The sequence below is a fragment of the Penicillium roqueforti genome, assembly GCF_015533775.1.
Source record: "Penicillium roqueforti strain LCP96 04111 chromosome Unknown scaffold_19, whole genome shotgun sequence".
Classification (NCBI taxonomy): domain Eukaryota; kingdom Fungi; phylum Ascomycota; class Eurotiomycetes; order Eurotiales; family Aspergillaceae; genus Penicillium; species Penicillium roqueforti.
This window is the reverse complement of record NW_024067583.1, coordinates 124,709-144,439: the sequence shown is the minus strand read 5'-3', so window position 1 is coordinate 144,439 and position 19,731 is coordinate 124,709. Positions and strand designations below refer to the sequence as shown.

The 19,731-nt window shown below is 51.1% G+C and overlaps 7 protein-coding genes across 7 annotated transcripts; 3 read left to right on the top strand and 4 right to left on the bottom strand.

The window, feature by feature from the left end:
• Nucleotides 1-412: 412 nt before the first annotated feature.
• sC (sulfate adenylyltransferase) lies at nucleotides 413-2,547 on the top strand (the record flags this gene model as incomplete). The annotated part of the gene is made up of 5 exons (XM_039074802.1): nucleotides 413-581; nucleotides 667-694; nucleotides 784-966; nucleotides 1,152-1,297; nucleotides 1,352-2,547. 5 exons carry the CDS (start codon nucleotides 413-415, stop codon nucleotides 2,545-2,547), a joined length of 1,722 nt encoding a protein of 573 aa, XP_038927138.1.
• Nucleotides 2,548-3,258: 711 nt separating this feature from the next.
• Nucleotides 3,259-5,779, bottom strand: LCP9604111_6836 (putative histone-lysine N-methyltransferase (Ash1); the record flags this gene model as incomplete). Its single annotated transcript, XM_039074801.1, has 4 exons — nucleotides 3,259-3,940; nucleotides 3,994-4,193; nucleotides 4,244-4,617; nucleotides 4,669-5,779. 4 exons carry the CDS (start codon nucleotides 5,777-5,779, stop codon nucleotides 3,259-3,261), a joined length of 2,367 nt encoding a protein of 788 aa, XP_038927137.1.
• Nucleotides 5,780-6,584: 805 nt separating this feature from the next.
• erf2 (palmitoyltransferase ERF2) lies at nucleotides 6,585-8,510 on the bottom strand (the record flags this gene model as incomplete). The annotated part of the gene is made up of 3 exons (XM_039074800.1): nucleotides 6,585-7,322; nucleotides 7,376-7,484; nucleotides 7,540-8,510. The coding sequence occupies 3 exons, from the start codon at nucleotides 8,508-8,510 to the stop codon at nucleotides 6,585-6,587; spliced, it is 1,818 nt and encodes a 605-aa protein (XP_038927136.1).
• A 609-nt stretch (nucleotides 8,511-9,119) lies between these two features.
• Nucleotides 9,120-9,928, top strand: LCP9604111_6834 (uncharacterized protein; the record flags this gene model as incomplete). Its single annotated transcript, XM_039074799.1, has 4 exons — nucleotides 9,120-9,260; nucleotides 9,324-9,367; nucleotides 9,546-9,747; nucleotides 9,878-9,928. The coding sequence occupies 4 exons, from the start codon at nucleotides 9,120-9,122 to the stop codon at nucleotides 9,926-9,928; spliced, it is 438 nt and encodes a 145-aa protein (XP_038927135.1).
• A 457-nt stretch (nucleotides 9,929-10,385) lies between these two features.
• On the bottom strand, nucleotides 10,386-13,420 carry pmt1 (protein mannosyltransferase 1; the record flags this gene model as incomplete). The annotated part of the gene is made up of 4 exons (XM_039074798.1): nucleotides 10,386-10,901; nucleotides 10,992-12,455; nucleotides 12,515-13,088; nucleotides 13,161-13,420. 4 exons carry the CDS (start codon nucleotides 13,418-13,420, stop codon nucleotides 10,386-10,388), a joined length of 2,814 nt encoding a protein of 937 aa, XP_038927134.1.
• Nucleotides 13,421-14,214: 794 nt separating this feature from the next.
• LCP9604111_6832 (SURP domain-containing protein) lies at nucleotides 14,215-15,762 on the top strand (the record flags this gene model as incomplete). The annotated part of the gene is made up of 1 exon (XM_039074797.1): nucleotides 14,215-15,762. The coding sequence occupies one exon, from the start codon at nucleotides 14,215-14,217 to the stop codon at nucleotides 15,760-15,762; it is 1,548 nt and encodes a 515-aa protein (XP_038927133.1).
• Nucleotides 15,763-16,656: 894 nt separating this feature from the next.
• LCP9604111_6831 (guanine nucleotide exchange factor SEC2) lies at nucleotides 16,657-18,843 on the bottom strand (the record flags this gene model as incomplete). The annotated part of the gene is made up of 3 exons (XM_039074796.1): nucleotides 16,657-18,114; nucleotides 18,170-18,779; nucleotides 18,836-18,843. The coding sequence occupies 3 exons, from the start codon at nucleotides 18,841-18,843 to the stop codon at nucleotides 16,657-16,659; spliced, it is 2,076 nt and encodes a 691-aa protein (XP_038927132.1).
• Between the last annotated feature and the right edge of the window lie 888 nt (nucleotides 18,844-19,731).

The following is a 19,731-nucleotide window of genomic DNA, read 5'->3' as shown; positions in this document are numbered from 1 at the left end:
TGCCCCTGAAAATCTGACAATCTGAAACTGCAGTACGTACAAAAGTTATACGTTGTAGATCGGTCTTCGGATGATCAGAATATCAGAATTATACCCTTATACTACTAAAATAGAAAGACATATATGTTGTATAGTGCTAATTATCTGAATAAGGCATTCGACATAAGATAATGATAGCCCTAATAGCCCTAGGATCCATATAAAATCCATAACAACAGCACAAACAACTTCCTGTACCCCGAAGCCAAGACTTCCACCGGTCTCCACTTGTTGACGACTTCTGTTGGATGTGGATGGTGCAATCCACACCCCTCCATACTCGAAATTTCTTGATAACCAAACCCTTTCCCTCTTTTCTTTTCTTGTACATTACTTCTCTTCATATTCCATCTTTCGTTCTTTATTATTCATTATGGCCAACGCCCCCCACGGTGGTGTCCTCAAGGACCTTCTCGCTCGCGATGCTCCCCGTCACGCCGAGCTCGCCGCCGAGGCCGAGACTCTCCCCGCTGTGACGCTGACCGAGCGCCAGCTGTGCGATCTCGAGCTGATCATGAACGGAGGTTTCTCTCCTCTGGAGGGTAAGTGCAATTGTTTATTCTCTGATTCAAATGACCTTTCTCTTTGGACATGCGCATAGAGAGGACAATTACTAATTTCATGCAGGTTTCATGAACCAGGCAGACTACGACCGGTATGTTTGATACAGATGATCCCATTGGAATGAGAAACCCCTCATTCTGCACGACAATATACAACAGCAGCAGCTGACAATGTGCATAGTGTCTGTGAGGACAACCGCCTTGCCGATGGCAATGTTTTCTCTATGCCCATTACCCTTGACGCTAGCAAAAAGGTTATCGAAGAGAACAAGCTCCAAGCCGGTACTCGCATCACTCTGCGTGACTTCCGTGACGACCGTAACTTGGCTATTCTCACCATTGATGACATTTACCGCCCCGACAAGTGAGTTTTCTCTTTCTCTTTCACAATTTGCCGAAACCGGTCGCACTGTCGATCGTTATTTCTCCTCGGATACCCTGTTTTATCTTTATCATGACCATTTGATGTCACAAAACTTCAATCTTTACCCAATGAGTCGATGTGGTTCGTGCTATAGTGGGGCTCGCTGACGCGGTTCTCCAATTTAGGACTAGAGAGGCTAAGCTTGTCTTCGGCGGTGACCCAGAGCACCCGGCTATCGTGTATTTGAACAACTCCGTCGAGGAGTTCTACATTGGTGGAAAGATCGAGGCTGTCAACAAGCTGAACCACTACGACTATGTCGCCCTCCGCTGTATGTTCAATTCTTCATCCTGATCTTGAATCTGGCTAATGAATCCTTCCACAGACACCCCCGCAGAGTTGCGCGTCCACTTCGACAAACTGGGCTGGTCCCGCGTCGTCGCTTTCCAGACCCGTAACCCCATGCACCGTGCTCACCGTGAGCTGACTGTCCGCGCGGCTCGTTCCCGCCAGGCCAATGTCCTGATTCACCCTGTTGTCGGTCTGACCAAGCCCGGTGACATTGACCACTTCACCCGTGTCCGCGCATACGAGGCGCTCCTTCCCCGTTACCCCAACGGCATGGCCGTCCTGGGTCTCCTCGGTCTGGCCATGCGTATGGGTGGTCCCCGTGAGGCCATCTGGCACGCCATCATCCGCAAGAACCATGGTGCTACCCACTTCATTGTTGGTCGTGACCACGCCGGTCCTGGTTCCAACTCCAAGGGCGAGGATTTCTACGGTCCCTACGATGCTCAACACGCCGTCGAGAAGTACAAGGATGAGCTCGGCATCGAGGTTGTCGAATTCCAGATGGTCACCTACCTCCCCGATACCGACGAGTACCGCCCCGTTGACCAGGTCCCCGCTGGCGTCAAGACCCTCAACATCTCCGGTACCGAGCTCCGCCGTCGTCTGCGCTCCGGTGCCCATATTCCCGAGTGGTTCTCTTACCCCGAGGTTGTCAAAATTCTGCGCGAGTCCAACCCACCTCGCGCCACCCAGGGTTTCACCATCTTCCTGACTGGCTACATGAACTCCGGCAAGGACGCTATCGCCCGTGCTTTGCAGGTTACCCTGAACCAGCAGGGTGGTCGTTCCGTCTCCCTGTTGCTGGGTGACACCGTCCGCCACGAGCTCTCCTCCGAGCTGGGCTTCACCCGCGAGGACCGCCACACCAACATCCAGCGCATTGCCTTCGTGGCCACCGAGCTGACCCGTGCCGGTGCCGCTGTCATCGCCTCCCCCATTGCTCCTTACGAGGAGTCCCGCAAGTTCGCGCGCGACGCCGTCTCCCAGGCTGGCTCCTTCTTCTTGGTGCACGTCGCCACTCCCCTCGAGTACTGCGAGAAGTCCGACAAGCGCGGCATCTACGATGCTGCCCGTCGTGGTGAAATCAAGGGCTTCACTGGTGTTGATGACCCTTATGAGACTCCCGACAAGGCTGATCTCGTTGTCGACTTCTCCAAGCAGAGTGTGCGCAGCATCGTGCACGAGATCATTCTGATCTTGGAGAGCCAGGGCTTCCTGGAGCGTATTTAAAATTTCTCAGGTTGCGCGAGGCTTGTTGGAGTCGATTAATGTTTTGCCGCACATAGAACAAAGTGCTGGCTTTTAACTCGTGGGCTTTTTCTTTTCTTTTTCTATGGATTCCCCTGGTTTAGATAGTTTCAATTTGCCAATAGATTTGGTCTGATGATCTAACCTTTTACACTATACGATTTATTGGCTAGGATAGATGAGTAGGGTCATATCGTAGGGTGATCTGAATCTCGATAGTTGTAGGATTTTGAATAGTCTTGCAGTCGACAGCTCTTGGGGAAAGAAACATGGACAAATGCATCCAATGAGCTATGGAGTACTAGAGTTCCAGGGGAAACCATGTTGAATTCAGAGGCATCTTACCCTGGCTATATCAGAATCTCTCACTTTCATAACCGTGACGCATAAATCAAGACCGAAGGAATCATGAAGCCATAGTAAATAAAACGCACAGGGAAATCGAAAGGAAGCAAAGGGAAGACACGATGTCGAGCAAGGGGACCATTGCCAACCCGAATTTTAGCCATAGAAAGAATAAATTACCAGAAAATTATCAAATAGAATAGAACGAATGGATCACTGGCAAGTATTAAGGTCAACAAAGAATACAGACCTAGGATTCCAGACAGCAAAGATGTGTTGCGCAAATAATTCGGTTCTTTCAAGCAAGTCCGTAACAGCAATAACGACCGTAGTCTGACCAGAGATCAATCATTTCCTTGCTCCCTTCACTGACTTCATAACACGGCGAGCCGCAGATTTGACTCCCTTGCCAAATCTCCCTTTGCTAGTGCTCTTAGCCTTAGGAGCAGGCTTCTTAGCTTTGACGGGGCTCTGGGTAGGGGCCTTCTTCGCAGATTTGCGGGGAGAAGCCCCAGAGCCTTTGGAAGCAGCAGCGAGGATTTGTTTCTTAGTCTCAGCAGAAGGCCTCTTGAGTTGGGATGTTCTCTTGGGAGAAGCCGGGGGTTCCTTGGCTGCTTTGTTAGACCGGGAAGAGCGAACAGTGGCCTTCATCCGGCCTGTAGCTTTCACGGTTGGTAGCTTGACGTTGGTCTTCGACTTGACAGTGGTTGTGCTTTTGGATTTTGCCGTTGTCTTGGTTGTTTTCTTCCCACGAACGGTAGCCATGGCCTTTTTCACGCCGGCCTTGATGGCCTTGGACTTGGTCATCTTGCGCTTTTTACCTTGATGGGAGTCATCGCTTTCGACTTCTTCTGAGGCCTTGCGCTTCTTATCGATGACCTTTTTTGTAGTTGCCTGCTGAATTCCCTCGGCCTTTCGTTTCTCGAGTTCTTTGGCACGTTGCTGCTTATCCTTTAGTCGGGGACCAAGGAAGCCTCGACAGTTCGCTGATCCACAGCGGCATTGTTGAACATTCTTGCTAGAGTAAGGACTGGTACATCGTTAGCGCATGGTCAAGTAGCTTGATATGCATGTAATACGCACTCAAAGTTGTAGTCATAGCTCAATTCCTCCCCTGTCGAGACTCCTCGATCCCCAGCGAATAGTGCCATGCGTGGCTTGCCACCGACAGTCCACTTCTCCATACGGCAGTTTGGCTCACAGGCATGGTTAACAAAGCGAGCAATAGAACCGCGAGTAGCATCAATGATCATATTCTGATCAAAATACATGAGATAGTAACACTAGTTCACGATGTCAGTAAGTAGTAAAGCCCAACAGAAAGGGCACGTACCTCATTGTTTTTGTATACTGTTCTCATCCTCCTCTCGCACTCAAGCTGGGTAAGAATCTCGCCGGTGTACTCCACGATAATCTGGTTGGGCTCGAAGGAACGATTGCTGCGAACGCCATACCCGCGATCTGCTGTCTTGATAACTTCGACTCCAATGTTATACTTGCCCCCGGCCTTGGTCCGGTGCTTAAGGCCCTCGAAATTTCGGTTACCGCACTCGGGACCCAGCCTGCAGTTACCGTTGTCACACTCGTAGAACATATAGCGGTTCTGGCAGTTATCATCACAGCCAGTGTCTTCGGTACACATACAAGTAGACAGCTCGAGTTTTTTGTTGGCTTTCCAGAAGCTTCCGGCATCACCAACAAAAACATCTAGACTGTCTGTCAGCCCTCACTTCATGATGTAGGATACTCGTCACTCACTCTTGTTAGTCTTGCGCCACTCATCAGGCTTAGGCTGGCCAGGTGGTAGTGGTGAAAAGATATCAAACGGCAGCAGGTAGTCCCGTCCAGTCTTCAAAAGCCGAGCACCTTTGAACATAGGCATAGGAAGGATGGTGCGATGCATGGGACCCGTTCCAGTTTTCTTCGAATTCTTACTCCGACGCTGCTTAGGAGGCGAGTCTGAGGGTTCCTGTCCTGTATAGAGGCCATGTGATAGCCATATCTTGCGCCTAGGTCGCGACGAAGCAGGCACAGCCGGTTCCTCTTCAGAACTATCCTGATCCCGGAGTTTGGACAAGTCGCTCTCAGATACCCGACGCTTCTTCGATGCTGGCCCGTTGGCTGTCGAAAGAGCCGTTTCATCTTTCGACGGGACAATATTGCGAGAGCGGAGACTGCTACGCCGATCGAGATCCTTGTCTGTCTGGCTTCTCGTGCGCTTTCCCAGTATGCTGCTGGCCCGGATGACCAAATCTGAAGCCTTATTCAATAAATCGAAGCGACCTGACCGTCGTAGAGATTTGCGCGGAGAGGTTCGGGATGGGACTAGTTCGGCCGTGGTCGTTCCTTCGTCTTCGACCAATTCCTTCCCCACACGGTTTCGTAGCGTCCGCTGCTGAAGCGCCATATTCATATCCTCGGATTGCAAGCCCTGGGAAGACCTCGAGACAGGCGTGTCGGGGGCCATAGTTCTGTCGGCCGCAGTATCATCGTTGACTGGGGTTCCGCTCCGCAAGGAAGATTCCATTACTGCAATACTGTGGCGTAAAGAAGAGTGCGAGCGTTTCGCCTTGGCAAGACTGTCGACATAGGCCTCGCTAGATGAGGCTGCGGGTTCCTCGTTCTCAGGTGTGTCCTCCAGTGGCTCACTCGGCCGCGACGATGCGCGAGTAACCCGTGTTGACCTTCGCCGTCCTGCGGATGTTTCGTCGGTCAGCGCGTTCTCGTTGTTGCTTGAAGTCTCCGAGCGGCTGTTTTCAGGCGTCAATAGTTGTTCTGGCACGTCGAGACTCATGTTGTCTTCAGTAGGCTCGTGAGCCTGGGCATCGGGAGCTGCGGACGCGGTTGATCGGGACGTTCGTGGCGCCATTTTGGAGAGGATGGGATAACAAGAAGGACAATTCCACCTGGAACCGCCCTTTCTCTATCGATGTAGAACAACTGCCGCGTGTGGTCAAAGTGGTTGGGGTAATACCAGGGGAAGATGGTGGATCGAAGAGGATCAGCTTCCCGCGCCGCGCTTCTTATCAATTTAGGGCGAGAGTCTGACGCGTGCAACAACCCTTTCGAACACTCCAATCGTAGAATGTCCCAACGTACAAGAATATTACCGCAATAAGAAGAATAAGAAAGCAAGGGATAAGGGAGAAGGGAAGAGTAAGCATCTTCCAGGGCTTACAATGCTAGATCTTGTGCCGAATGCCGAAATCGCTCCCTCTCGCCCCCACATGAACATGAGAGAATCTATGTCTGGGATGATATGGATATATGGACTGTTATTCTAGCCGTGACATACACTGGATGATATCAAATGTCCAAGCAACGGTGAATATATAGTCCTAATAGGACGTGGAAAGTAAAGGCTAATTCTGGATAGGGTTACCGATTCCCAGGTATGTAGTCACAACAAGTAACAGCATATAACATGATAAGAAATAGATCGTCATAGATCAGTAGAATGAGAGAATTATGTCTGCGCTAGGTATAGCAAATTGAACAAAGAGGGATGGCGACAAGAAGGGTATGTGTAATGTAGTGATTAGAAAGTGATAGATGCGCTGGTATGAGTAAGAACAGGAATTATTGGGAAGCAAAAAAGAGGAAATCATAAATATCATCTTCACAGATCGTAGCCGTCGAAACAAGGCCGACAGGCAAAAAAACGACTTTTTGTTTTAATCCTGTTGGGGACCAACTTGTTCCATCTCAATACCTTGGGACTCGACATCCGGGACGCGATATTTGCTCTTTTGAGAGTCTAAGCGTTGGTCACCGTCTTCATACCGCTGCTTGAATTGCATGTAGGTAGGAGGGCGAGGACGCCCAAGAACAGCAATCCAATTCCTGAGGATGTTTCCTTGGGTGAATGGTCGGTGTCGGTCAGTCTTGGCAAACTTGTGCGAGTTGAGATATTCTCTGGTAGTTTCGCCGCGACCAACTAGGAAGAGATGATATGCCCAAAGCGATGTAGGGTATGGCACTGCAACCAACCCATAAATCACCATGGCCCATGGGACTCTCCATTTAGAGATTGCAGCCCCAAATGATATGCTCTCCCGAGATCTGTAGACCAATATATGTGCCAGACTAGCACCGATCAAAAAGAGAGCCAAGAGGGTTGAAGAGCTGACGAAAGTGAAGAAATAGCGATAATTTCGGCGACCAACACAATTGTTAAGCCACACGCAGTGATGGTCGAGGGTTTCCACACAGTTGTTGCAGACACGGCAGTGATAGCAGCGAGGAGGCCGCCAGATATTACATGTCTTGCAGTATTTCACAGGCACGTCCATGGCAGCTACATCGGAAGTAGCAAGCTTGACCATGACCCAGTCATTTGTCGGCGGACCAGGCGCCAGAGGATCGTCCGAAGAATGTGGTTGAGGCATAGGATGTACATTCCGAGGCATAATCTGGAAATATCATGTTAGCGATCACCAAACCCAATCAAGAACGAGTCACTTACTCCAGGGTCGACAACGGACGCATGAACAAATGACGAGAAACACACGTAGAAAATGTAAGCAAACACTATGGGAATGGCAGGAGAGATATTATGCCACAGCCAGGGAGCCCTGATTTCAGAGGTTAGCTAGTGGCCCAGTGGTCACATCAAGCGAATTCACGTACGAGAAGCCAAAGAACAGTGCCGATGGTACAACGATTAGAAGCCCTGTTGCAATATTGACAGGCTTGTCTCTCGAGTTCTGGAACCGCCCTCCGCCGCAGAAGAATGTGTTGCCAAGGAAGTACTGGTAATTCTTGCCCAAATTCGTTTTTTGTAGAGGGGGTTTTTTCAGGTCAATGGAACCCGGAGAGGAGCCAGCGGAGGAAAGATGTTCGTGGCCTTGATGAGCCCGAGAATCGTGGTTGTGTCCGGCGCCCCTATTTTGCAATGCTAGGAATGAAAGGGGTGATTTTGGCGGTGCCTCCTGCCCGGCATTCCCTGTATAGTTAGCACCCAGGTTGAGACGCTGGGGCTTCTCCTTTTGATCTCGATCCCGCAGCAGTCGGACGCTTTCACCCAGACTGCGGATGGTTGTGTTACCGGCAGGGCTAGCGTTGGAGGTGTTGCGGTCTGGAATGATAGAATCTGTGAACTCTGTTCCCCGAGACGGAGGAGCTTCCATATCAGCCGGAAGCTGAGAGACTTGCGGGGCTGTGCTAGTATTAGAGATTAAGCTCCTCCTGTTCTGGCTTCCATGCTCTGTCCAGTCGTCGGTGGATGAAATCGTCCCTTTAGTCGCAGGGCGTGTTCCTCGGTGTGCCTGCAATCGTTGCGAGCTCATGGGCCGAAAAAACCCCTGTGCCGTCAGGGACGGTATATGTGTTCTACTCAAACGACTGCCCGAGCTACCAGGCCTGCTGGTCACCTGGCTGGGTGCATTGATGGAGTTCCGCACTGGAGGAGCACGCCTGGAGGTAGCAGAGAACCGCGACTGGGTAGGTGATGTGTAAGATGGTGTTCGCTCTCCATCTTCATCTGTCACTCGGGACGAAATTCCGCCAACAGAGGGAGGGCGAGGAATCCCTAGTACATGTTGCGGTATCGATCCTTGGTTTGTGTCGCCGGTCTCTGGACGATCTGCGGAGTTTTCCATGGCCATGAAAGGATGTGAATATTAAAAATTGCTAGATGTAAATGCACGCTATCATATTGTGTTCCTAATTGGCAACGGCGAAGGGATGGAAGCGAATTGCGGTGTAACGTAGGCAGTTAATATCGACGGGATACGGTGAGCAGCGCGCGGAGCTGAGAAAGGAGTGACGATGGAGCCGAGACAATGTCTAACTAATGAGCGAAGTGAATAGACGGATTAATCAAGGTCCTATAATCCCATTAGGCTCAAATTAACAAACGCGCCGCAAAGCCGGGGCCAAGACAGAGCCCCTGATGGAAAGAACCGGAACACCATACCTCAGGCATAAACAGCGATCGAGAGGCCAAACAAATCGTCAAGGCCAATTACATCACAGAATCAACACCGAATGATCGTTTATGCGTCAGCAAGTCAGATAACTTGAACCATAGAATATCAACCAACAGGAAGCTCGAAAGTCGTGACCCATATTGCTTGAACCGGTGCTGACTCAGCGTCACCTGATATTCCGGCAACATCATTCGACGTTCATGATTCTCTCCCACTATCCCGTCTCCAGTTCTCTGCCCACGAATTATCCTTCCAACGCACGCTCGAATTGCTGCAACCATGTCCTCAATTGCTGCTCTGGCTACCCGCCGGGCTCTGACCCGCCAGTCCCTCCTCCGCGCTCCCCCGCGCCGCTTCAGCTCCGCCAAGGTCGAGGAGGGCAACCTCGAAAAGGCCGGCAAGCGTGATCCCGAGCTCTACGTACGGATCCCACGGAGCCATTGAACCATGCTCGATCTTTCGTCCTAACTGCTGTACTTCTAGGTCCTTCTCGGTGTCATGTCTGGTGCTTTCCTGATTGCCGGATGGTGAGCATCCCTCCCGAAATTGCCCTACAATGCCTCGTCCCTGGGTCGCCCCATTTCCGCCACTGTGACGTCGGCACCTCTTTTGGGGTTTACCTCACCTACCTATCACTCTCAATGGCGCATACACATACAATAATCACCACGGTCGCTAATCAGTTCGGTATTTGCGATAATATAGGTACTTCGGCCGCAAGCCCACCTCCGTGACCTCTGAGAGCAACGTTCGCATTGGCGAGAGTGCCATGCCCTGGCAGGGCCAGTCCGAGGATGGCAAGGTCTACAAGTACCAGTACCACCCCCACGGCGACAAGAACCAGCCCCTCCGTGCTGCCCCCAGCGCCATGAACACTGTCATTGTTCCCAATGTCACCCTGCCCGAGGTATGAATTCGCTGATACTTCTTATTTATGCCATACGTTGGTTGGATCACTTCAGAACTTGTTGAAAGTGTCATGTGTGATCGCGTTGCTGTTTTGGTAGTAAATGCTGACATTAGCTTCTTTCTAATAGGACCTCCACGAGCGGTTCAACAAGTACGGCAAGGAGGAGTGGGACTACTAAACGGCTATTGATTAGCCACAAGAAGTGCCTTAAGAAGTCGAATGAAGCGAACCGCTGCTTCCCGCGGCCGGCTGCTGTACACTAAGACCGGGGAGAGGAGAGGGCTGCGTGAACTTGCCATTTGGATAGCAAGAGATTTGTGCATAGTATCCGTATTCAGATAAAGAGTCAATTGGGAATATGTCTCTTTCTTCCGTTAGATCCGTATCCTGCTGGCTTGGTTACAAGGTTGAATTAGCAATCTAGAACCATACCTGACAAACCAGAGCTACAAGCGCTGAGATTGGCCAGCTAACTGACTACCTTTAATATTATTTTATATAGCAAAAATTATTACTGTCAATTGTGGCAACACTAAAAAAAAGCTAACATTGACTAGAGAAATGGACAAGTACTCTATGGAGTCTCATTATACATGGCAGAATCCACTCTCCTCTTACATTTTATCTTCCGGCCACTAGCTAGTCGCATCATTGCCCTCGCTGGCAGGTTTGGCTTCCATGGAGCTTGGCTGCTCGACGGAGCGCTCGTTACCATCGGCCACAGATGCGGGGCTCTCAGGGGGCACGATGTCTTCGGGCGCGCTGGCAGTCTCGGGATTCTGGCCCTGCACATCCGGGTGCGGGGGAGCGAGCTGGCCATCGACGATAGGAACCTCATGGGCATTCTCCAGAGGATGACCAGCCTCATAGCGAGTCTCGAACTTGACTTTACCTTCTGCTCGGAGCGAGGCTACAAGGTTCTCGTCAAGAACTTTGCCGTTTTGGTCGCGGTACTCAACGCGCGCCACAGAGCCCTTAAGCTTGGGCGCGGTGACGGCCGCTGGGTCTGATTCTTGAACAGCCTCACCTGCAGGCGCAGGCGCAGGCTCTTGAGCCTGGACTGGTGGCGGTGGGGGTGGTGCTTGAGCTGCGGTTGTAGAGGCAGCCACGGGGGATAGGCTCGGCACGTACTGAGTGATGTACTGGCTCAACTAGTGGAGTTCGAAAGGCCTATGTCAGTCGTGATCTCGTCGATTCGTTCAATAACCTCGTCGAGGAGGTTTCCATTCCGGAACACTTACGTCGGTGTGGAATGTGTTACAGTCGAAATCCCAGGATCCAAGCAGCTTCACCTGATTGCAGGCATCCCTAGTCCAGGGGTTACCATACACGAGTGGGGCGTAGAGCGTGAATACAACAACGCTAAGTCCCAGGAAGACTGCCATCAGAGCCTTTCCGATCAAGGGCTTCGACGCAAGCCCCAGGCTCTTAATGCGGTTTGTAAGGAAGTCAAATTCTTGGCAAAAGACCATAATGGCGAAGTAAAGGGCAGGGAGGTAGTGATGCAAGAAGAGCTGGCGGGCCATGAGGTAGAATGGGAAATAGTGGAAGAACCAACCCAAAACGCTGGTGCCAACCTCGTAGTCAAAGCGCTTGAACGAAGTGTGCTTGTAGTCATCACAACTTCGTTGCCACCGAACAATGGAGAGAGCCTTGAAGACGAAATAGATTCCGATAGCCAGAGTGGTCGACCACCAGATAAGAGGGTTTCCGAGGAGGTAAATTTGGCGGTTGTCTTTGCCCCAGAAGTTGATGCCACGAAGGAGGGTAGGCCAGGAGGGCGGACGAGAATCCCAGGCATGGGACTCAACTAAGCCTGCGTTCGTGGTCCACATGACCTTCTGCAATTCCCAGAACTTGCCCAAGAATCCGGGATTCCGGTAGTTCACTCGCTCGGCGTCCGGGGCCATAGCGGGATGCTGGTTGGACTCAATATACCAAATGCTATTGGGAAGAGTACCACCCTTGGCGCAAGTCACTTCCTGCTGCTCGTATCCCCAGTCCGGAAGCTTGACCTTGTGGGAGAACAGGACACAACCAGTCATGACGTGCACCAACTTGAACTTGGACTGAATAGTCCGCAAGCGCTTCTTAGACTCGGGGGTCTCGGACATGGACTTCACAATCTCAACCCTCCATAAGTCGTTGGCATCACCAGGGAAGCCTTCGTATCCATAGGCAGAGACCTCATACTGCCAGTCGGCCTCGGTCACCGGAGGGCGCTCGTCATGCGAGTGAATTCTTCGGTGAGTGATCACATGGTAAAGTCTGATAATCGAACCATCCTCAATGAAACCAGGAGCAGTCAGGTTATCCCAGGCGAATGGGCCCTCGACCTCTCCATAGGGTCCTAGAGGCTGAGTCGAGTTCTCCAGGAGGAACTCGTTGTTCTCATCCTTGTGGGGGTAGAGCGTGATCTGCTGCTGCTTGCTACCTGTTGGGTACATATGAGGGTGGGAGTGCAGGTAGCCGCCCTGTGTGTTCAGGTGGCGGAGGCTGACCCGGGATCCAAATGAGACATCTGCGGGAACATCTTGCATAGACTTTGAGTTCAAAGTTGCCTGGAATTCCGATGACATGAAGCCGTCACCTTCTCCGGGGTTAACCAAGCATGTAAAGTGGATGGCAAACATGGCCATGTAGAAACCGAGAGGAATGACAATGAGACAGAATACCCGAGAGAAGAAATGCTTGAACCACAGACGCTGTAAGAATCCTACTGTTAGCATAGAACACGGCTTGATCTGAATTTGGAAACCCATACCGGTGTGACATTTTTAGAATCGCCCAACAGTACCCACAACTGGAGAGCCGTGAGAGATCCAACCCAAGCCATAGTGAAGAGGCCAACCCACTTCACGCTCAGGGTTGCGCCAAGAGAAAGACCGGTACACACGAGCCAGAACCACCACGGGCCACGGAAGGCATAGGCCGGTCCAAGCTCTTGTTGGTTGGTGAAGCAGCTGAAGGCCAAAGCTGTCAGAGCGGTAAAGAAAATCAGTGGGGAGTCGAGCAGAATCAGACGGGACTGAGTGACCAAAGCGTTGTCAAAGATAACAAGACCAGCACCTAGGACTGAAGTTGAAGTTCGGCACCCGGTAACTTTGAGGGTGAGGAACATCAATGGGACAGTCAGGACACCCAGAATAGCTGGAAGCATGCGCATGGCCACATAAGGAACACCGGGCTCCAAATAATCCTTGCCAATATCCTTGAAGTCGAAGTTTCCGTCGAACCCAGCCAACCAACCAGCCAGCGTAAGCAGCAGTTTAGCTAGCGGGGGGTGCACGTCCATGAAGAATTTTCCCTTGATATATTTGGAAGCAAATCCACCGAAGCTGTTCACGCGTAATCATTAGTCTCTGTTTGTTTTTATTCCGATTGAAAACACAAGCTTGGGCGGAACGTACTGGACTTCATCGAAGACCACGCTGGTGGGCTGATAGATTCTGAATAGGCGAACAGCTGCGGCGATCAGAGTTACCAGTACAATAAGTCTATAGTCCGAGCCGGGGAGTTTGAAGATGTCATTGTTCTTCACTCCTTCCGAGGCATACGTCTGAGGCACCGCCAAAGGCTTGCGGTTCTTGGGCTTAGGCGACCGACTGGGCGAGCGCCTACCACGGCTCTGTGGCCGCACGGCCAGCGTGTCTTGCGCTTTCTGGCCCATATTGTTTCGATACGACGTCAGCGGTTCAGGAGAACGGCGCGGGAGTAGGAATCGAAGTCGGACTGTCGAGGAGAAACGATATGAGGATTGCGTGTAGTTGAGTTATAGTTTGAATTGTCAATGAGAGGTTTCTCAGGGTTCGATGGACGAGTGGATGCTATCGGGAGCTATGTTCGACCTCGAGCTGTCAACCGTTCAATAGCTTCAAACAGCACACCAATTAATGATCGTGTAATAATGAGGAAAAAGGCCCCATGACAGGGAAGAAGTAAAAGACTAAAGAAAATTGGCTGTTGAAGAGAGAGTAAGAAAGAAAAAACAAAGTTGAGAATCAAGAACTGGAGTGAACGCAGATGGACGAAAGCGTGCAGTGTGCAGTTCCGCCTTGAGGCCAGATCAACGGCGGCTGTGGAGGACAACATGTGAGCCCCTTAGTTTTTAGCCCCTAGTGTTTTAACGGGCTCTACAGAGTACGCCAGTCGCATGTAGATTTGAAATACCATACTTTTAGATATCTACATGTATATAAGATGATCTAGAAATCAATTGACTATAAAAAAGAGAAAGTAAACATTCCCGTGGACAAATGCAGAACACAGGAACATGGCCGCGTGCACGGGAGGCACCCGCCACAATCCCACAGCCCACGCCACAATCTAATCCCCGCCACAACACACACCGCCAAAACTCCCACCGCCGTCAAAATGCCACTCTTTACGGCGGTGAAATGGTGGATCCATCATTTGCTTTCCTACTGGCGAGACCTCTATCTCTTCATATCCTTGCCATTCACCATGGAGCCATCCAATGGAACTACACCTCGCCCTGAGGGGTCTGAGGGGGTTATCAAGCCTCCAGAGGGTATGGTTCTTCCTCCCAAGGATATTCGCAAAGCCATCGAGACCACAGCAAGCTATGTCGTTCGCCATAAAGGTGTCTTCGAAGACCGTATCCGCGAGAGGGAAAGGAACAACTACAAATTCTCTTTCCTGAATGCTGGAGATGCCTACGAGCCATACTATCAATGGTATATCGCCGAGTACAGAGCAGGTCGAGTCGGACCAGCACGAGCTGGCGAGGCTGTCGCCGCTGCGGAACCCGAAAAGCCCAAAGGACCACCTGAACCATCCCCGTTCCACTTCTCTGCGCGCATGCCTATTATCAATGCGCAGGATTTGGAGGTGGTGAAGCTCACAGCGATGTTTGTCGCGAAGCGGGGGAAGTCATTCATGACCGCGCTGGCGCAGCGCGAGGCCAGAAATTCCCAGTTCGACTTCTTGCGCCCACAGCATAGTCTCTACCAATTCTTCACGCGTTTGGTCGACCAATACACTATCTTGCTTCGCGACGAGGGTATCGACGACGTGACTTCAGCCACGAAGAGAATCGAAGAGCTGCAACAAAGTGCAAAGAACAAATTCCACGTCATGGAGCGCGCTAAGCAGCGCGCAGAATGGGTGAAATACCAACGTCAACAGAAGCAAGAGAAGGAACAGCAAAGTGAACAGGAACGCATTGAGTACGCCCAGATCGACTGGCATGACTTCGTCGTGGTCGAGACTATTGAATTCACCGAGCACGACAACCACGCAGACTTGCCACCGCCGACCTCCGCCAATGACCTGCAGTCCGCCTCCCTCGAGCAGAGAGCGTCCTTTTCCCTCAACGCACTCCGTATCGATGAAGCGATGCCCAATGGCCTTGACGAACCCGTCTACTACAACGCCTACCCAGTTCGACCAGCACCAATGCCCGTCCCTCAGCCCGCCCCCCAGCCCGCAGTCGCGCCCTACCCTGCAGGCCCCTACCCCGCAGCCGGTCAGTTCACCAACCCTGCCGAAGACCAGCGCATCCGCGAGCGGACTCAGGCGCGCGACCAAGCCGCCGCCGCCCAGGCAGCAGCCCAAGCCCCCGCAGGCCAACAGCCAATGCGCATCCGCTCAGACTACGTGCCCCGCGCTCAGGCCCGCCGTCAACAAGCCCAGATGGGGATCTGCCCTTACTGCAACCAAAAAGTGCCCTCCAACGAGCTGGACGAGCACATCCGTATCGAGCTGCTCGACCCGCGCTGGAAAGAACAGCGTGCCAAGGCCGAAGCCCGCAGTGCCACCACCAATCTGTCCACCGTCGACGTGGTCAACAACCTCAAGCGTCTTGCCAGCCAGCGCAGCGACGTCTTCGACCCTGCTCCCCTCGACCCCGAGGAGGAAGCTCGCCGCAAGCGTCTGTCTACGGGTCTCGATGCCTCGGCTGGCCCACAGAACCCGAACGCCACTCCCAACCCCCAGAGCATGAATATCGAAGACCAGATCAGACACATTCACCAGCTTGCCAAGAAATGATATCCTCCCCGGCTACGTACAGTTCAGACGGGATGTTCTCGTTCGCATTGAGGTTTTCGCGGGTTTTCTATTTCGAAGGCTATCTTTTCTGCCATTTGTGGAGTTTGGGAGGGATGGAATCTGGATGATGAGCTTCTTTTTTCCTATTTGTGTACAATAGCGCTTTTTTATTCTTAACCTCATGAAACATCTTTGTCTAGTCCATGCTGTTCTCCTATTTAGTACTTGGATCCGTCTATTTCCGTATGAAGTAGTGATGATTCTAGGCATTAGTGACTGGAATTGGCATGCGTTACTCGCATCTTCTACGTGTATTATTCCAAGAGAATATATGACTTTGTATGCAATTTGATTCAAATCGTCTATCATTTATCACCGAACTTCCACCAATGGGTCCCGAAACCAGCATTGCCGCGAATCAAAAGTGGGCACAGAAAAAAAGGAGAAAAAAGAGAAAAAAGAACAGAAACAGTGAAAATCCACAATGCCGCACCTGGTCCAAATGTCCGCAAAAAAAAAGGGAAAGGGGGAAAGCAAAACGCATAATTATGTATACATGGTTGGAAGCGAAAAGTTGATAATAATACAGTAGGCCATGCTGCCGAAAATGAAGAGAAGGATGCCCAAAAAGCCAGAACGGATGAGGAACATTATCAAGGTGTAACCCAAAGGGTCATTAAAGGTAGAGGTAAAAGTAGAAGCAGAAGCAGAAGTAGAAGTAGAAGTAGAAGCAGAAGCAGAAGCAGAAGCAGCATTTCCAAAAGGCAGGTCTTATCAACGACCTGGAGGAAATAGAAGAAAATTAAGTGACCGAAGAACGCAATGTCAAGGGGTGTAGTGAAGGGTGAAGACATTAAGCGGATCATTAAACGCTGTGTAAAACGTGTAGTCGTCTCACTCGTGTTGATCGCTTGTGATCAACCGAGGTAAAGAGTCGCTCAAACCATTGGGTTTGGCGATGTCTGTGTCTGTCTCTCGACTCTGAATAATCGAGGGTTCGTTGGGGGCAGGTGCCGTGGTATTGGCATCCACGTCAGTGCTGGCTTCTTCATAAACGCTTGCTGCTGAATCAATAGAAAGTCGCTTGCGTTGCAAGTCATCCAAAGAAGCAGCATCATCCCTGTCATACATAGGGCTTTGAGGTCGAGAAAGATCAGGGGGGGTTATATGATCAGTAGTGGATGCTCTAACTGGTGTTTCCGGCGCGATTTGATCAGCAACGGGTACTTTTTCTGTCCTGGGCTCGAGATAAGTAACGTCCACAGGATAGAGATACTGGTCGGCATCGTCTTGGACGCCAGTATTAGGCTCTGTGCTGGCCGGCACCTCCGGTTCGCTTGGGCGATTGCCCAATGGAATGATGCCTCCTCCGACGCGGGACCAGAACATCCTCTCTCTGAGACGGATAGTCTCATCCCAGATTTCCTTTTCTTCTTCGGTATCCCCAGCCCGAAGATGTCCATCAAGGATGAGACGCAAGTAGCCAGTGAACTCGCAACATGAGCGCACTCTTTCTAAGCAGAGAATGCAAAGTGAGTACCTTTGAGCAGTCTCGCTGTCTGACGTTCGGAAACGATGGGTTCTCGCATTAGACGTGCCGGGTCTGCGTTCACCACAGACAGAGCAGGGGAACTCGAATTTCTGAGCTGATGTGGGCATTGGCTCGACGACGAGACTGCCTTCGCAGATACCACTTAGAACGGTACGCCGCGTCAACCAAGAAATCCCCGGCGCTAGATCTAGTCGCAATGTAGGTTCGATATCCTCCATAAGCACCCGCTTGTAGAAGCGAGTTTCCTTCAAGGAAAATCCCGAACCCGTTGTGGAAGATATGCTCCCATTAGGGGAGTAGCTAAACCCTTTGGTAGGTGATGAGGTCGACGATGGAGACCCTCCACTCGCAAAGCTTGCCAGGCCCATCACGTTGAGGCCTCCATATGACCCACTAGCAGCACGACTGGGAGGTTTTGAGCTCCGAGAGAGTACCAGCAAATCGCGGAAATCCTCATAAGCCTGCAAATCCGCGCGACATACCATGCGGAGGAGATGAGGGAAGCTAGAGGAAGGACCCGGGGTAAACTCCTCCGGGTTGCCAATCAATATAGGAACGGGTTCAAACTCAGTGTCTTGGTTAGAACCTTGCGCTTGTGACTCGTCCGGAGACGATGGACTGTTAGCGGGACGTCCTTCCATGTCATCTTTGTGAAGATTCATCGTTTGCATGACAGACTTGAGCTCGGCAAGCTGGTCTTGGTGCGATGCCAGGAGCAACTCGGTATCTTTGACTTGTGAACGCAACTGCTCATTCTTCTTTTCCACCGCCTCTCGGTCAATTTTAGCCGAAGCTACCATCTAAAGTAACGTTAGAATTTAGTACAAAATGCATACGTTAAAGGAGATTACCGACCTTATTGGCTTCTTCAAAAAGAGCCGCAGTGAGAGTTTCCACTTCTTGCTCAATATTTTTCCTGCCCTTTTCAGCGGCGAGACGCAAGGTCGTTTCTTCTGCTAATGCATCTCGTAATTGCGAAATTTCGCGATCAGAGTCGACCTTCTTTATATAGACTTGGTTATCAATATCTCGCCGATATTTCTCGTTCTGGTACTCCAGAGCTTGAATTTTGCCCTGAGCCAGCTCTAGCTCTTGCCGAGTAGCGACCAGATTATCGTCAAGGTTTGTTTGGTTGTTGATAGCCTGGATCAATTTCACAGACAATGCCGCTACTTCGTTGCTCAGATCCGGGTGGTGAGACGATGACGTCGAATGCGAGACCTCCGACCCGATCAGCAATCGCGGGTCTTGCAATGTGCTAAAACTGCTTTCGTAATATCCGGAGTTTTGTGCTGCATTGGCAGCGGCGATCTCGGAGAGATTGGTGGTGGACTTGGCTTTCGTGACGGTTCGGTCAGGAGATAAGGACCGGTGCTCGGAGGAGAGCGACCTCTTATGGGAGTTGCGCGAGATCATTTTGGATGGGGAGAAGAAGCTATGATGCGAGGTCTGAAAGGCAATTAAACTGCCCCACCTAAAGCGTCAATAATTGAAGTCGCGGAAATCTTGATGGATACTTACTCGGCCATGGTGAGTGACGTAGAAGGCGTTCGGGATGTAAGGGAAGAAATGGATCGCTCGTCGCCAGATCAAGATCAATAATCGAGATCACGTCCAGAAAAGCTTTGGTAGACAAGATGCTATCCACGCCATCCACACCAAAAAGACAGGTTTTAGAATCGAAAGTTCGCGCGTGCGAGTAAGTCCACGGGGGTACGTGATAGGGTAAAAGATAGCGGAATCCGGAATTCGGAGTGAGGAGAGTCGGACGGCTGAAGACACAACAGAAAGGAATGTGTTTGAAAGTGAAGAAAAGGATTGAATCGCCACAAACAGGTCTGATCGGAAATATCAGCCTGTTGAGGATGTCGAGGAAGTCAGGGTTGCAGCGCGAGGGCGAATCGAAGCTTAGTCACCCGGATATGAACCCGTGGACCGAGCACGGGTGGGCTTATTGAAAGATTGAAAGATCGACTGCTTACGTCGTATGCACTTGTACAGGGAGTGAAGACTTGTATATGAATATGAAATATAAAATGGGCGTGAGGGGAAGGCCACCGTGAGGGTAAATCCAGCATTGCCACCGGGAGACGGAACGACGGACACCCCGGGCGCGTCTGATAGCCCCCGGGGGATTTATTTGGAGCTAACCCTGAAGCCTTTTGCTTTTTTTTTCCTGAGATTTGCCCCTCAAGGCGCAGTAGAATGGATCCCAATTTACCGTGTTGTTAGTGGCTGGCTGTGTGATACGCGTCTACAAAAGTACTCTTCAAGGTCTTATCACGCACAACATGCCGGATAGCGTTGACCACGCGAATATAGTAAGATATTAGGCCATTAAGCCAGCCAATTAGAGAAATAGACTAATGGTTATGTACAAATAGGCGTAGTTGTACGGAGGAATTTAAAACATTCCA